Source organism: Bombina bombina, chromosome 2, assembly GCF_027579735.1.
Source record: "Bombina bombina isolate aBomBom1 chromosome 2, aBomBom1.pri, whole genome shotgun sequence".
NCBI lineage: Eukaryota > Metazoa > Chordata > Amphibia > Anura > Bombinatoridae > Bombina > Bombina bombina.
This window is the reverse complement of record NC_069500.1, coordinates 512,465,780-512,482,353: the sequence shown is the minus strand read 5'-3', so window position 1 is coordinate 512,482,353 and position 16,574 is coordinate 512,465,780. Positions and strand designations below refer to the sequence as shown.

At 42.8% G+C, this 16,574-nt stretch overlaps 1 protein-coding gene across 1 annotated transcript in view; it reads left to right on the top strand.

The window, feature by feature from the left end:
• Positions 1-16,574, top strand: part of SUPT16H (SPT16 homolog, facilitates chromatin remodeling subunit) — a 231,307-nt gene that overhangs the window by 111,357 nt on the left and 103,376 nt on the right. Inside the window, 1 exon segment of the mRNA XM_053702276.1 lies at positions 8,885-8,960. Within this exon segment, the coding sequence (XP_053558251.1) occupies positions 8,885-8,960 (76 nt within the window).

Genomic DNA, 16,574 nt, shown 5'->3' with positions numbered 1-16,574 from the left:
TTACTTAGCAGCTACTACGGATTTCAGACAAACTTTGTCTGTGTTTGTTGTTTATTCTGGTAAACGGAGAGGTCAAAAAGCAACTTCTACCTCTCTCTCCTTCTGGATTAAAAGCATTATCCGATTGGCTTATGAGACTGCCGGACGGCAGCCTCCTGAAAGAATCACAGCTCACTCCACTAGGGCTGTGGCTTCCACATGGGCCTTCAAGAACGAGGCTTCTGTTGATCAGATATGTAAGGCAGCGACTTGGTCTTCACTGCACACTTTTTCTAAATTTTACAAATTTGATACTTTTGCTTCTTCTGAGGCTATTTTTGGGAGAAAGGTTTTGCAAGCCGTGGTGCCTTCCATTTAGGTGACCTGATTTGCTCCCTCCCTTCATCCGTGTCCTAAAGCTTTGGTATTGGTTCCCACCAGTAAGGATGACGCCGTGGACCGGACACACCTATGTTGGAGAAAACAGAATTTATGTTTACCTGATAAATTACTTTCTCCAACGGTGTGTCCGGTCCACGGCCCGCCCTGGTTTTTTTAATCAGGTCTGATAATTTATTTTCTTTAACTACAGTCACCACGGTAACATATGGTTTCTCCTATGCAAATATTCCTCCTTAACGTCGGTCGAATGACTGGGGTAGGCGGAGCCTAGGAGGGATCATGTGACCAGCTTTGCTGGGCTCTTTGCCATTTCCTGTTGGGGAGGAGAATATCCCACAAGTAAGGATGACGCCGTGGACCGGACACACCGTTGGAGAAAGTAATTTATCAGGTAAACATAAATTCTGTTTTTCTGGGCTAAATCGATTCATATATAAACATATTTAGCCTTGAGGAATCATTTTAATCTGGGTATTTTGTAAAATAATATCGGCAGGCACTGTTTTTTGGACACCTTATTCTCTAGGGGCTTTCCCTAATCATAGGCAGAGTCTCATTTTCGCACCGGTATTGCGCACTTGTTTTTGAGAAGCATGACATGCAGTCGCATGTGTGAGGAGCTCTGATACATAGAAAAGACTTTCTGAAGGCGTCATTTGGTATCGTATTCCCCTTTGGGCTTGGTTGGGTCTCAGCAAAGCAGATACCAGGGACTGTAAAGGGGTTAAAGATAAAAACGGCTCCGGTTCCGTTATTTTAAGGGTTAAAGCTTCCAAATTTGGTGTGCAATACTTTTAAGGCTTTAAGACACTTTGTTGAAATTTTGGTGAATTTTGAACAATTCCTTCATACTTTTTCGCAATTGCAGTAATAAAGTGTGTTCAGTTTAAAATTTAAAGTGACAGTAACGGTTTTATTTTAAAACGTTTTTTGTACTTTGTTATCAAGTTTATGCCTGTTTAACATGTCTGAACTACCAGATAGACTGTGTTCTGAATGTGGGGAAGCCAAGGTTCCTTCTCATTTAAATAGATGTGATTTATGTGACACAAAATTTCGAGAAAATGATGCCCAAGATGATTCCTCAAGTGAGGGGAGTAAGCATGGTACTGCATCATCCCCTCCGTCTACGCCAGTCTTGCCCACTCAGGAGGCCCCTAGTACATCTAGCGCGCCAATACTCCTTACTATGCAACAATTAACGGCTGTAATGGATAATTCTATCAAAAACATTTTAGCCAAAATGCCCACTTATCAGCGTAAGCGCGACTGCTCTGTTTTAGATAATACTGAAGAGCATGAGGACGCTGATGATATTGTTTCTGAAGGGCCCCTACACCAGTCTGAGGGGGCCAGGGAGGTTTTGTCTGAGGGAGAAATTTCAGATTCAGGGAAAATTTCTCAACAAGCTGAACCTGATGTGATTACATTTAAATTTAAGTTGGAACATCTCCGCGCTCTGCTTAAGGAGGTGTTATCCACTCTGGATGATTGTGAGAATTTGATCATCCCAGAGAAACTATGTAAAATGGACAAGTTCCTAGAGGTCCCGGGGCCCCCAGAAGCTTTTCCTATACCCAAGCGGGTGGCGGACATTGTAAATAAAGAATGGGAAAGGCCCGGTATACCTTTCGTCCCTCCCCCCATATTTAAAAAATTGTTTCCTATGGTCGACCCCAGAAAGGACTTATGGCAGACAGTCCCCAAGGTCGAGGGGGCGGTTTCTACTTTAAACAAACGCACCACTATACCCATAGAAGATAGTTGTGCTTTCAAAGATCCTATGGATAAAAAATTAGAAGGTTTGCTTAAAAAGATGTTTGTTCAGCAAGGTTACCTTCTACAACCAATTTCATGCATTGTCCCTGTCACTACAGCCGCGTGTTTCTGGTTCGATGAGCTAGAAAAGGCGATCACTAGTGATTCTCCTCCTTATGAGGAGATTATGGACAGAATCCGTGCTCTCAAATTGGCTAATTCTTTCACCCTAGACGCCACTTTGCAATTGGCTAGGTTAGCGGCGAAAAATTCTGGGTTTGCTATTGTGGCGCGCAGAGCGCTTTGGTTGAAATCTTGGTCAGCGGATGCGTCTTCCAAGAACAAATTGCTTAACATTCCTTTCAAGGGGAAAACGCTGTTTGGCCCTGACTTGAAAGAGATTATCTCTGATATCACTGGGGGTAAGGGCCACGCCCTTCCTCAGGATAGGTCTTTCAAGGCCAAAAATAAACCTAATTTTCGTCCCTTTCGTAGAAACGGACCAGCCCCAAGTGCTACGTCCTCTAAGCAAGAGGGTAATACTTCTCAAGCCAAGCCAGCCTGGAGACCAATGCAAGGCTGGAACAAGGGAAAGCAGGCCAAGAAACCTGCCACTGCTACCAAAACAGCATGAAATGTTGGCCCCCGATCCGGGACCGGATCTGGTGGGGGGCAGACTCTCTCTCTTCGCTCAGGCTTGGGCAAGAGATGTTCTGGATCCTTGGGCACTAGAAATAGTCTCCCAAGGTTATCTTCTGGAATTCAAGGGGCTTCCCCCAAGGGGGAGGTTCCACAGGTCTCAATTGTCTTCAGACCACATAAAAAAACAGGCATTCTTACATTGTGTAGAAGACCTGTTAAAAATGGGAGTGATTCATCCTGTTCCATTAGGAGAACAAGGGATGGGGTTCTACTCCAATCTGTTCGTAGTTCCCAAAAAAGAGGGAACGTTCAGACCAATCTTAGATCTCAAGATCCTAAACAAGTTTCTCAAGGTTCCATCGTTCAAAATGGAAACCATTCGAACAATTCTTCCTTCCATCCAGGAAGGTCAATTCATGACCACGGTGGATTTAAAGGATGCGTATCTACATATTCCTATCCACAAGGAACATCATCGGTTCCTAAGGTTCGCATTCCTGGACAAGCATTACCAGTTCGTGGCACTTCCTTTCGGATTAGCCACTGCTCCAAGGATTTTCACAAAGGTACTAGGGTCCCTTCTAGCGGTGCTAAGACCAAGGGGCATTGCAGTAGTACCTTACTTGGACGACATTCTGATTCAAGCGTCGTCCCTTCCTCAAGCAAAGGCTCACACGGACATAGTCCTGGCCTTTCTCAGATCTCACGGATGGAAAGTGAACGTAGAAAAGAGTTCTCTATCTCCGTCAACAAGGGTTCCCTTCTTGGGAACAATAATAGACTCCTTAGAAATGAGGATTTTTCTGACAGAGGCCAGAACAACAAAACTTCTAAACTCTTGTCAAATACTTCATTCCGTTCCTCTTCCTTCCATAGCGCAGTGCATGGAAGTAATAGGTTTGATGGTAGCGGCAATGGACATAGTTCCTTTTGCGCGCATTCATCTAAGACCATTACAACTGTGCATGCTCAGTCAGTGGAATGGGGACTATACAGACTTGTCTCCGACGATACAAGTAATACCAGAGATTCACTCCGTTGGTGGCTGTCCCTGGACAACCTGTCACAAGGGATGAACTTCCGCAGGCCAGAGTGGGTCATTGTCACGACCGACGCCAGTCTGATGGGCTGGGGCGCGGTCTGGGGACCCCTGAAAGCTCAGGGTCTTTGGTCTCGGGAAGAATCTCTTCTACCGATAAATATTCTGGAACTGAGAGCGATACTCAATGCTCTCAAGGCTTGGCCTCAGCTAGCAAAGGCCAAGTTCATACGGTTTCAATCAGACAACATGACGACTGTTGCGTACATCAACCATCAGGGGGGAACAAGGAGTTCCCTGGCGATGGAAGAAGTGACCAAAATCATTCAATGGGCGGAGACTCACTCCTGCCACCTGTCTGCAATCCACATCCCAGGAGTGGAAAATTGGGAAGCGGATTTTCTGAGTCGTCAGACATTACATCCGGGGGAGTGGGTACTCCATCCGGAAATCTTTGCCCAAATTACTCAACTGTTGGGCATTCCAGACATGGATCTGATGGCCTCTCGTCAGAACTTCAAGGTTCCTTGCTACGGGTCCAGATCCAGGGATCCCAAGGCGACTCTAGTAGATGCACTAGTAGCACCTTGGACCTTCAAACTAGCTTATGTATTCCCGCCGTTTCCTCTCATCCCCAGGCTGGTAGCCAGGATCAATCAGGAGAGGGCATCGGTGATCTTGATAGCTCCTGCGTGGCCACGCAATACTTGGTATGCAGATCTGGTGAATATGTTATCGGCTCCACCATGGAAGCTACCTTTGAGACGAGACCTTCTTGTTCAAGGTCCGTTCGAACATCCGAATCTGGTCTCACTCCAACTGACTGCTTGGAGATTGAACGCTTGATCTTATCAAAACGAGGGTTCTCAGATTCTGTTATTGATACTCTTGTTCAGGCCAGAAAGCCTGTAACTAGAAAAATTTACCACAAAATATGGAAAAAATATATCTGTTGGTGTGAATCTAAAGGATTCCCTTGGGACAAGGTAAAAATTCCTAAGATTCTATCCTTTCTTCAAGAAGGATTGGAGAAAGGATTATCTGCAAGTTCCTTGAAGGGACAGATTTCTGCCTTGTCTGTGTTACTTCACAAAAAGCTGGCAGCTGTGCCAGATGTTCAAGCCTTTGTTCAGGCTCTGGTTAGAATCAAGCCTGTTTACAAACCTTTGACTCCTCCTTGGAGTCTCAACTTAGTTCTTTCAGTTCTTCAGGGGGTTCCGTTTGAACCCTTACATTCCGTTGATATTAAGTTATTATCTTGGAAAGTTTTGTTTTTGGTTGCAATTTCTTCTGCTAGAAGAGTTTCAGAATTATCTGCTCTGCAGTGTTCTCCTCCTTATCTGGTGTTCCATGCAGATAAGGTGGTTTTACGTACTAAACCTGGTTTTCTTCCGAAAGTTGTTTCTAACAAAAACATTAACCAGGAGATAGTCGTGCCTTCTTTGTGTCCGAATCCAGTTTCAAAGAAGGAACGTTTGTTGCACAATTTGGATGTTGTTCGCGCTCTAAAATTCTATTTAGATGCTACAAAGGATTTTAGACAAACATCTTCCTTGTTTGTTGTTTATTCTGGTAAAAGGAGAGGTCAAAAAGCAACTTCTACCTCTCTCTCTTTTTGGATTAAAAGCATCATCAGATTGGCTTACGAGACTGCCGGACGGCAGCCTCCTGAAAGAATCACAGCTCATTCCACTAGGGCTGTGGCTTCCACATGGGCCTTCAAGAACGAGGCTTCTGTTGATCAGATATGTAGGGCAGCGACTTGGTCTTCACTGCACGCTTTTACCAAATTTTACAAGTTTGATACTTTTGCTTCTTCTGAGGCTATTTTTGGGAGAAAGGTTTTGCAAGCCGTGGTGCCTTCCATTTAGGTGACCTGATTTGCTCCCTCCCTTCATCCGTGTCCTAAAGCTTTGGTATTGGTTCCCACAAGTAAGGATGACGCCGTGGACCGGACACACCTATGTTGGAGAAAACAGAATTTATGTTTACCTGATAAATTACTTTCTCCAACGGTGTGTCCGGTCCACGGCCCGCCCTGGTTTTTTTAATCAGGTCTGATAATTTATTTTCTTTAACTACAGTCACCACGGTATCATATGGTTTCTCCTATGCAAATATTCCTCCTTTACGTCGGTCGAATGACTGGGGTAGGCGGAGCCTAGGAGGGATCATGTGACCAGCTTTGCTGGGCTCTTTGCCATTTCCTGTTGGGGAAGAGAATATCCCACAAGTAAGGATGACGCCGTGGACCGGACACACCGTTGGAGAAAGTAATTTATCAGGTAAACATAAATTCTGTTTTTCCTGCCGCAGAGGCGTTTTGGCCCACGCTCCGTCCACTCTCTAGGGGCCTGCATCTTGCCCTAAGTGTGCAACACTGAAGACTGCTAGAGATGCTTTAGCACGAAGCTGTCATTTACATGGATGGGAAGTCCCAGTTCAGACAGCCTGCCAACTTTTTCAGTCCACTTCTCGGCCTTCAGTGGCTCACTGCATGTAGGTGGTAGGTCTCATGGTGGTGGCTTTGGACGCTATTCCTTTTGCTCGCTTTTATTTGAGACCTTTGCGGTTATGTATGCTAGAACAATGAAACGCAAATAATTTAGACCTGTTTCAGGCAATATCTCTTGATCAGAAACGATAGTCTCTTTCCTGGTGGCTGTTTCATTAACCCATTCTCCAGGGAATGTGCTTCCTATACACTTTCTGGGATATCTTAACAGAATGCAAATTCGACAGGCTGGGGCACTGTGTGGTGTTCTCTGAGGGCTCAGGGTACCTGGTGCCCAGAGGAAGCGATCCTTCCAATCAACATTCTGGATATAAGGGCCATCTTTACCACTCTTCAGTCATGGCCTCTGTTGTGTACTGTCAGTTCTATATGATTTCAATTGGACAACATCACTAAGGGGATTCCCTGGCGCTGCGGTAGGTGTCCTGTATCCTTCATTGGCAGACATATCATTACCAAATATCTGCTATCCACATTCCAGGTGTGGACATTTGGGAAGCGGATTTTCTGAGCAGACGGATTCTGCACTCTGGGGAATGGTTGCTAAGGTGGTGTTTTGCGACATCACGCACAGGTTGGGGGTGCCCGGGGATAGATCTGATGGCTTCCCAGCTCAATACCAAACTTCCTAGATACGGGTCGAGATTGAAAGATCTTCAAGCGGAATTGGTGGATGCTTTAGCAGTTCCATGACACTTCAATCTAGTGTATCTCTTTCCTCCAATTGTTCTGCTCCCTTTAGTTATAGCTTGGATCATACAGGAGGAAATTCCAACAATCCTGTTAGATCCTTGGACTTGGTATGCAGACCTAGTGAGAATGTAGTCTGCTCCTCCATGTCGGCTACCTCAGAGGCTGGACCTAATGGTTCAGGGTCCTTCGTTCTATCAAAATCTCGATTCTCTGAGGCTGACTGCATGGAGATTGAATGCATAGTTTTGTCCCAGAGAGGATTCTCTGAGGTGGTGATTTTTAGGAGTCTGTTACCAGACTTATTTGCCACAAGGTGTGAAGGGCTTATCTGTCTTGGAGTGCAGACCGTGGCTTCCCTTGCCACAAGGTAAAGTCTTTGCATCCTTCAGTATCTACAGGATGGTTTAGAGAAGGGCCTGCCAGCTAGTTCTCTTACGAGTCAGATTTCTGCTCTTTCTCTTTTATGGCATAAGTGGTTGGCTCGTTTGCCAGATGTTCAGTCGTTTGTTCAAGCTATTGTTAGAATTAGACCTGTTTTTAAACCTAATGCTCCTCCATGGTGCCTTAATCTTCTTATAGTTCAACAGGCTCCGTTTGAGCATATGCATTCTATTGATATTGTTACTAACTTGGTGTTTGTTGTCTATTTCTTCTGCTCCTAGGGTATCTGAATTATCTGCCCTTCAATGTGACCCCCCCTTACATAGTGTTTCATGCGGTTAATGGCGTACTGGGGACAAAGATGGGGTTTATACCTAAGGTTGTCTCCACTCTCAACATTAATCAAGAAGTTGTTGTTCGGTCTTTGTCCTAATCCTTCTTTCTCTACGGAGAGGGTCTGTTGCATAATCTGGATGTGGTTAGAGCCTTGAAGTTGTATCTTCATGCTTCCAAGGAATTTCATCAAGCATCTTCCTTGTTTGTCCTGCATTCTGGTAAGAGCAAAGATCAGAAAGCCACAGCTGTTAAACTATCATTCTGGCTCAGAAGTTTGATTTGCATGGTGTATATAGAAGCAGCCCAGCAGCCTCCTTCACGGATTATGCTTCATTCTACTTGTGCGGTGTCTTCTTCCTGGGCTATCAAGAATGAGGCTTCAGTTGAACAGATATGTAAGACTGCTACTTGGTCCTTGTTACATACTTTCTCGAAATTTTACAGATTTTATGTTTTTTGCTTCAGTAGAGGCGTCTTTTGGGGAAGAGGTTCTTTAGGCGGTGGTGCCTAGTGTTTAGTACTGCCTTCCCTACCTTCCCCTCAATTTTTGTGGATTCCACAGCTTAAGTAAGTTTTAGTTTAACATATAAATGGATTTTGTGGATGCTCACTGCCATTATAAAGAAAACATAATTTATGTATACCTGAATCTTTTTTTTCTTGGCAGTGAGTCCATTAACCCGCCCTGTAATATTGTAGTGGCTGCAGTCTTTTGGCACCTCTGTACCCCTTATATCTCTACTTTTCCTTATCCTCGGCTTGAACTACTGCGAGGGTAGGGGAAGTGGGAGGGATATTTAATGCTTTGTTTGTGGTGTCTCCGCCTTCTCCTGGTGGCCAGGTGAAGTATTTCCCCTAGATTATGGATGGATTTTGTGGACTCACTGCCAATAAAGAGTGAATTTATCAGGTAAGCATAATTTATGATTTTTGGTTTTAAAAAAATAATAATAAAAATTATGGAAAAGTATTTGTATTTCAGAATGTTTAGATTTTGGCATTCCGGGTTTGGGTATTTGTGTCTGTAAAGGTTTTAACATTTCTGCTTTTTTGCAAGTTTTGGTGTATTAAGTGTCAAATACTAATCTTTCTTATATGATACTGTGAATGTGAAGAAAAAAATGTGTTTTTATGTTTAGGTTCAATGGAGCCCCATACAGAAGCACCTGCCTCCTACAGCCCACAAGTAGTTCTCTAGTGAACACCACAGAATGGGTAAGTCCTGAAGCTGAAAGATAAAAGGTGAAGTCTCCCATATGATTTTATAGGTTTGTAATGAATAAGCCAGCATAGGAAATCTATGCCTATGTATTTACTTTTTTATTTATTATTGATATAATTAAACCATTGATACTTTTAAGAGCCTAGACAAACAAAAGCACAGGAGGAACTGAGGGTCCTATTCCTGTTGTCACTTACAATCTAGGAGGGTTGGGAGGTGAGGACTGCAAAGGTGGGAATAATAAGTTAGATGACGGCAAATATTAGGTGGAAATCATTTGTTGCTGAATTGGGTGGTAGGCATCCCTGAAAAGAAGTCTTTAGGGAACATTCAAAAGAAGACAGATTAGGGGTAAGTGAGAGTGCGAGGAAGTGTGTTAGTGTGTTGGTGCTGCATGAAAGAAATCCTGCAGTCTAGCATGGTAAGAGGTGATAATAAAAGATGCAAGGGGCAGGTCATTCTTTGATCTTACGGGGTGGGCTGAAGTATATTTGTTTAGTGAGGACAGGACATAAAACCCAACATTTTTCATTCATGATTCAGTGAACATACTAGTTTAAACAACTTTCAAATTTACTTCTATTATCAGATGTTCTGTTTTCTTGTTACCTTCCTGCTTTCAACAAAGGATAAGTTCAGGAGTGTGCATGTGTCTGCAGCACTACATGGCAGCAGTTTTGCTACAATGTTATACCATAGCAAGAACACTAGATAGCGGCACAATTTCCTGTCATGTAATGCTCCAGACATGTGCACGCTTTCTATCTAGATATCTCTTAACCAAAGAATAACATGAGAATAAAGCAAATTTCATAATAGAAGTAAATTGTAAACTTTTTTTAAAACTGTTTTCTCTATCTAAATAGTTAAAAAAAAAAAAAAAAAAAAAAAAAATTGGGTTTCATTTTCCTTTAATTCTGCTGTGAATGGGAGAGCCAGTTGAAGGGACTCTGAAAGGTGCAGTAGATACTGAGTGACTGGAAAGGTGGATTAGCCTGGCAGAGGCAATAAGGTTGGATTGAAGGGAGTGGCAGGTAAGAGGAAAGCCAATTAGTAGGTTATTGCAGTAGTCAGGTCTGGAAAGGGATTGGATTAGTTGCTTAGTGGTGACAGTGCTCAGAACGGACAGATTTGGAAATATTGTGTAGGTGTTTGCAGCAGGATGAAGAGAGAAATTAGATGTGGGGATTACATTTTTTGTTTTAATGGGTTCTTATTTTTCTAAGGCTTTTTTTCTTCTTTCATAAATGCTTTCACTCAAATCTATAAATGATCTTGTGAAAGTACTCACTAAGATCTGTGCATATCCAAATTATAGTGTGTGTGTGTGTATATGCATTAGCAAACTAGCTTCTAGCAAACGTTATTGTAAATGTATGGAGTCCACAACGTCATCAATTACTAGTGGGAAATATCACTCCTGGCCAGCAGGAGGAGGCAAAGAGCACCACAGCAAAGCAGTTAAGTATCACTCTCCTACCCATAAACCCCAGTTATTCTCTTTGCCTCTGTAAATTGAGGTGAAGTTTTGGTGTCTGAAGAAAATTGGATTTTGTTCGTTACAAGCAAGATTTTGGGTATAGCTTTAGTCAACCTCAATCTCTTCAGTAGAGTAGTGGCGGCTTTAAAGCAGTTAGGAAAACGGAGCAAGGCCCACCTTGCAAGTTCCTAACATCTTGCTGCCCTTGTACAGAAAGCCAGAGTAGGTTTACTCTTTGCTTTCTCCACAGGCCTCTGTAAGAAGTATGTGTCCTTTAATGCTTTGTGAGCTGTCTTCCTGCCGGACGGCTAGAATGCAGGTAAGTGCCTTTTTGTCTTCTAGGTATGGGGACTTAAAAAGCACTTATAGAAATTGTATCTGCACTTTTCATTGGGACATGGGGTATCCTTTGCAAGGATATTTATGGGCATGCTGCATGCACTGATTGTGTTGTTGAGACCTAGGGGTTAATTCTTTATTGGCTGAAACAAAGCATTCCCTTTGTTTTTTTATGGCTCTTGTGTGTAATGTCTCTGTAGTCCCCTACATAATGTAAGGCTACGCCAATGTTGTTAATATGGCATCTAAATAGCAGGATTTAATAAATTTTCTCGCTATTTTTCAGCTTTGGGCAACATTTTATTGAAACACTATCCGTTGTAAACTTTTAATGTTTTCCTTGGCAGGGGAGTTAGAGCATGCATTTTATTATCTACTGCACCATTCCTGTGGTAGGTCATGTGACCCGCCTTTTCCGCTTGCAGTTTCTAAAGCTGGCATCTCCTGGGAGTTGTATGCAGGAGATTTCTATGCCATGTCTAGCCTTTTTTTAAGTGTTGGATTCTACTGGTTAGTCACATCAGTTAGAGTGCTGAGGTCCCTGATTTTTCTTGCTGCGGTGTGTAGAAAAATAGGGAGTGCGATATCCTCGCTCTGCTAGAGAATTCTTAAAGTGACAGTAGCAGGATTTAATGTTTTAAAATTTCTCTTTTTTTATTTTATAACTGTGTAATAGCTTAGTAAGCTAAGCTATTGCCTTGCATATATGACCTTCAAGGTCAGAGGTTCAATTTTGCCTGAAAATTCAGACAATTATGTGTCATGTTTTTGGACAAAAATCTGTACATTGTTATATATGTTTAATATGCTTTGAGGCACTACTTGTTTTACTATGCAATTCCGTGCTGCATATTTTTTCTAGGATTTTTGTATTCAAGATAGATTGTTACTCTCTAAGCTCAATGTCTATCTGGATGATGCTGTTCAGGCAATGCCACAGCTTTCTCCTTAAATGTCCCTAGCCTCTATGGCATCACAGTGCCCTGCAGTTCCTCTCAGCCTCCTGTAGGAGGTTATTTGTCTGCAGAAGTTTTTGCTCAGGTAGCTCAGGTATCCTTGGCAGTGTCTGTGGCATTTTCTGCTTTTCCTATGTTAACAGGAAAACGCAAGACGAAAATTAAAGGCTCAGATAGTAAGGTTTCTGTTCTGCCTTCTGCTACTCAGGTTGCCCTCCCTCATAAGTTTGATGAGGAGGATGCATCGGTAGTATCTGAGGGTGAAATCTCATATTCGGACAGTATAATTCCTTTATCTGATGTTGAAGTAGTAACCTTCAGATTTAAGCCTAAAAACCTTTGTGTGTTTGTGGGTTTTGGCTACTTTGGACGACTACGATACTCCTGTCATTGTCAACCGTAAAAAGTCTATTAAATCTCCTGTCCTTAAAAAAGATGTTTCCTGTCGCTAACTCCTTTAAAGTCTCATGGCGCACGGTGCCTAAAGTAGAAGGGGCCATTTCTTCTTTGACTAAGAGAACTACTATTCCTAAAGAGGATAGCTGCTCTTTTAATGATCCAATGGACATAAAGCTGGAGGCTTATTTGAAAAAGATGTATGTTCATCAATGCCTTCAATGGCATCCTGCAGTTTGTATTGCCACGGTGTCAAGTGCAGCATCTTATTGGTACGACGCCTTGTCTGATTCTCTTCATGCAGAGACTCCTTGGAGGAGATCCAAGACAGAATTAAAACTCTCAAGCTAGCCATTTCCTTTTTTTCTGAGGCTACCATGCAAGTTATTAATCTGGGAGCCAATATATTTGGCTTCACTGTGCCAACTCGCAGGGGGGTGTAGCTGAAATCTTGGTCAGCGGATGTTTCCTCCTAAGACCAAGCTTCCTTACAAGGGTAAGACCTTATTTGTACCCGGTCTAGCAGAATTTAATTTCTGTGATTTTCTGGTAAAAAAGGGGTCTTTTCTACCTCAAGACCTAAAGGACGTCAAAGTAATTTTCGTTCCTTTCATAACTTCAAAGGAAAGTTGTCCTCTCCCTTTTCCAAGCTGGAACAGTCCAAGTCTTCTTGGAAACCCAATCAGTCTTGAAACAAAGGGAAGCAATCTTAAGATTCCTACAGCTGAGTCTAGATCAGCATGAAGGGTTTGCCCCCGATCTGGGATCGGGTCAAGTGGGAGATGAGCTCTCTCATTTTTATCGAGCTTGGATATGAGATGTCCCAGATCTCAGGTTTGTGGACATAGTATCTCAGGGTTACAAAATAAAATGTAAGACTTTCCTCCCAGAGGTTCCACCTCTTAGGATTATCTGCAGTCCAGATAAGAGAGGTTTTCTTGAATTGCGTTCAAGACCTTTCACTTCATGGAAGTGATCGTTCCAGTTTCTGTAAGGGAACAGGGTCTAGGATTCTATTCAAATATGTTTGTGGAACTTTTCATCCTATTATAGACCTAAAGTCTCAGCAAGTTCCTGAGATTTGCATTTCTAGACTCTCTCCCGTTTGGCCGTTGCCACAGCTCCCGGAATTTTCTCAAGGTCCTGGGGCCCTCGAGGCAGTGATCAGGTCTCGGGGAATTGCAGTGGCGCCCTACCTGGAAGGTTCTGGCGCCATCTTTTCAACAAGCAATCTCTCACACAGAGATCTTGTCGTTTCCATGGATGGAATGTGAATCTGGGGAAGATTTCCCTTGTTTCAGCTACAAGGGTAGTTTTCTTATAGACCATAATAGATTCCCTATCTATAAAAAGTTTTAAGACAGAGGTCAGAAAATCTAAGCGTCTTTTCTATTGCTTCTCTGCAGTCTACTGTTTGGCAATCAGTGGCTCAGTGTATTGAGGTAATTGGTCTGATGGTCGCTTCTATGGACATCAATCCCTTTTGCTTGTTTCCATTTGAGAGCTCTGCAGTTATGCATGCTTAGACAATTGAACGAGGACTATTCAGACCTGTCTCAGAGGATAGATCTAGATCAGGCGACTAGAGACTCTCTCCCATGGTGGCCTTCTCGGGAGCATCTGTGTCAGGGCACATGCTTTTGGAAGCCTACCTGGGTGATTGTGACCACAGACGCCAGCCTGCTGGGACTCGTTAATCGCGCATTGTCTATGGACTCGGGAGGAGTCTGCTCTTCCCTTAAATATCTATATCTTGGAGTGCAATTTACAATTCTCAAATGGCTTGTCCTCAGTTGTCCTTAGCCCGGTTTTTAAGGGTTATAGTCTGACTATGTCGCCTCAGTGGCTTACATCATCCTCCAGGGAGGAACTCTGAGTTCCTTAGCCATGAAAGGAGGTGGCTTGGATTGTTCTGTGGGCGGACGCTCACAATTGCTGTCCATCTGCCATCCAAATTCCAAGGGTGGACAACTTGGAAGCGGACTTCCTGAGCAGATAGATATTTCATCCCGGGGAGTGGGCTCTCCATCCGGAGGTGTTCTCCAGGTTAACCCTCGGGGGGGTTGCCGGAGTTGGATCTGATGGCGTCTCAACAGAACGCCAAGTTTCGGTTCAATGCAAGAGATCAACAGGCCGCCCTGATCGATGTTCTGGCAGTTCATTGGGACTTCAGTCTGGCTTATCAGTTTCCTTCATTTGCTCTTTTTCCATGAGTCATTGCTCGTATCAAACAGGAGAGAGCTTCGATAATTCTAATAGCTCCTGCGTGGCCTTGCAGGATCTGGTATGCAGACCTAGTGAAGGTGTCATCTCTTCCACCTTGAAGGTTCCTTATGAGGAAGGACCTTCTAACTCGGAGTCAATTACTTCATCCAATTCTTACTTCTCTGAAGCTGACTGCTTAGAGTTTAAACACTTAGTTCTGTCTAAGTGTGGTTTTCCTGAGTCGGTCTTTGAGACCATGCTTCAGGCTTGCAAGCCTGTTACTGGAAAGATTTCCCATAAGGTATGGAGTAAATACCTTTTGTTGGTGTGATTCAAAGAGCTACTCTTGGAGTAAGGCCAGGATTCCTAGGATTTTGTTTTTTGGAGAAAGAATAGTCTCTGAAGGTTGTTCAATCCCTTTGTCAGGCCTTGGTCAGAATCAGGCCTGTGTTTAAGTCTGTTGCTCCTCCTTGGAGCCTTAACTCTTAGTTTTGCAGCAGGCTCCGTTTGAGCCAATGCATTCCATAGATATTAAGTTATCTTGGAGGGTTTTGTTTCTCATTGCTATCTCTTATGCTTGGAGAGTCTCGTAACTCTTGGCTTTGCAGTATGATTCGCCTTATTTTATCTTTCATGCTGATAAGGTGGTTCTTCGTACTAAGTTAGGTTTTCTTCCGAAAGTGGTTTTGGATAGAAATATTAATCGGGAAATTGTTTTTCACTAGGTCCTAATCCTTTTTCTAATAAGGAATGTTTGGTGGATGTCGTGCGTGCTTTAAATTTTTTTCATTCCTATGATTAAGTGCCAAGTGCAGGCACGAAACATGTAAGGAAGTTCATCTATGCTGCCTTTTTGTACCACATGTTTTTATCTATGTTCTAATAAAGTTACCTTTTAACTTTGATAACCCTGCAGTGTGCAGCCGTTTTTTATTTTTTTGTGCTTTAAATTTTTATCTACAGGCGACTAAGGATTTTTGGCAGTCTTCTGCCCTGTTTGTTTCTCTGGACAGCGTAAGGTTTAGAAAGTTACTGCTAATTCTCTTTAGGTCTGCCTGTCTTGCTCCCTTATCTGTGTTCTCTAGCTTGGGTATTGGTTTCCACTAGTAATGACGTTGTGGACTCTCCATATCTTAGGAAAGAAAACAAGATTTATGCTTACCTGATCTATTTCTTTCCGGATATGGAGAGTTCACGACCCCACCCTTTATTTTTAAAGACCGTTATTTCTTTTTTTAAAGGGACAGTCTAGGCCAAAATAAACTTTCATGATTCAGATAGAGCATGTAATTTTAAACAATTTTCCAATTTACTTTTATCACCAATTTTGCTTTGTTCTCTTGGTATTCTTAATTGAGAGCTTAACCTAGGAGGTTCATATGCTAATTTCTTAGACCTTGAAGCCCACCTCTTTCAGATTGCATTTTAACAGTTTTTCACCACTAGAGGGTGTTAGTTCACATATTTCATATAGATAACTTCACGTGCACGAGCACAGTGTTATCTGGGAGCAGGCACTGATTGGCTAGACTGCAAGTCTGTCAAAAGAACTGAAAAAAGGGGCAGTTTGCAGAGGCTTAGATACAAGATAATCATAGAGGTTAAAAGTATATTATTATGACTGTTGGTTATGCAAAACTGGCGAATGGGTAATAAAGGGATTATCTATCTTTTAAAACAATAAAAATTCTGGTGTAGACTGTCCCTTTAAGACACTGAGTCCACAGATCATCTTAATTATTAATGGGATATTCACCTCCTGGTCAGCAGGAGGAGGCAAAGAGCACCACAGCAGAGCTGTTAAATAGCTCCTCCCTTTCCTCCCACCCCAGTCATTCTCTTTGCCTACGTTAGTGATAGGAAGAGGTAAAGTGAGGTGTTAGTATAGATTCTTCAATCAAGAGTTTATTATTTTTAAAGTAGTGCAAGATTGTGCTGCTTTGTTCTAGGGTGTATCCGTAGTCCATATCAGTCTCTTCAGTAGAGCGTTGGTGGCTTTCGAGCAATGTGAACTTGTGGGACATAATTCTTACTGCGCCTCTCATATTTTCTTGCTGCCCTATTTCCTGCAGTCTGAAGTAAATGTTGACTCCGCACTTTATTCTCCTCAGGTTGATGTGAGGGAGAGGACCTCTCAAGCCTGAGAGCTGCCAGGCAGAAGCTATGGTAAGTACTACTTTAATTTCTGGGGCACATTGAAGAAAAGGACTCAGAAACACAGCACACTCTGA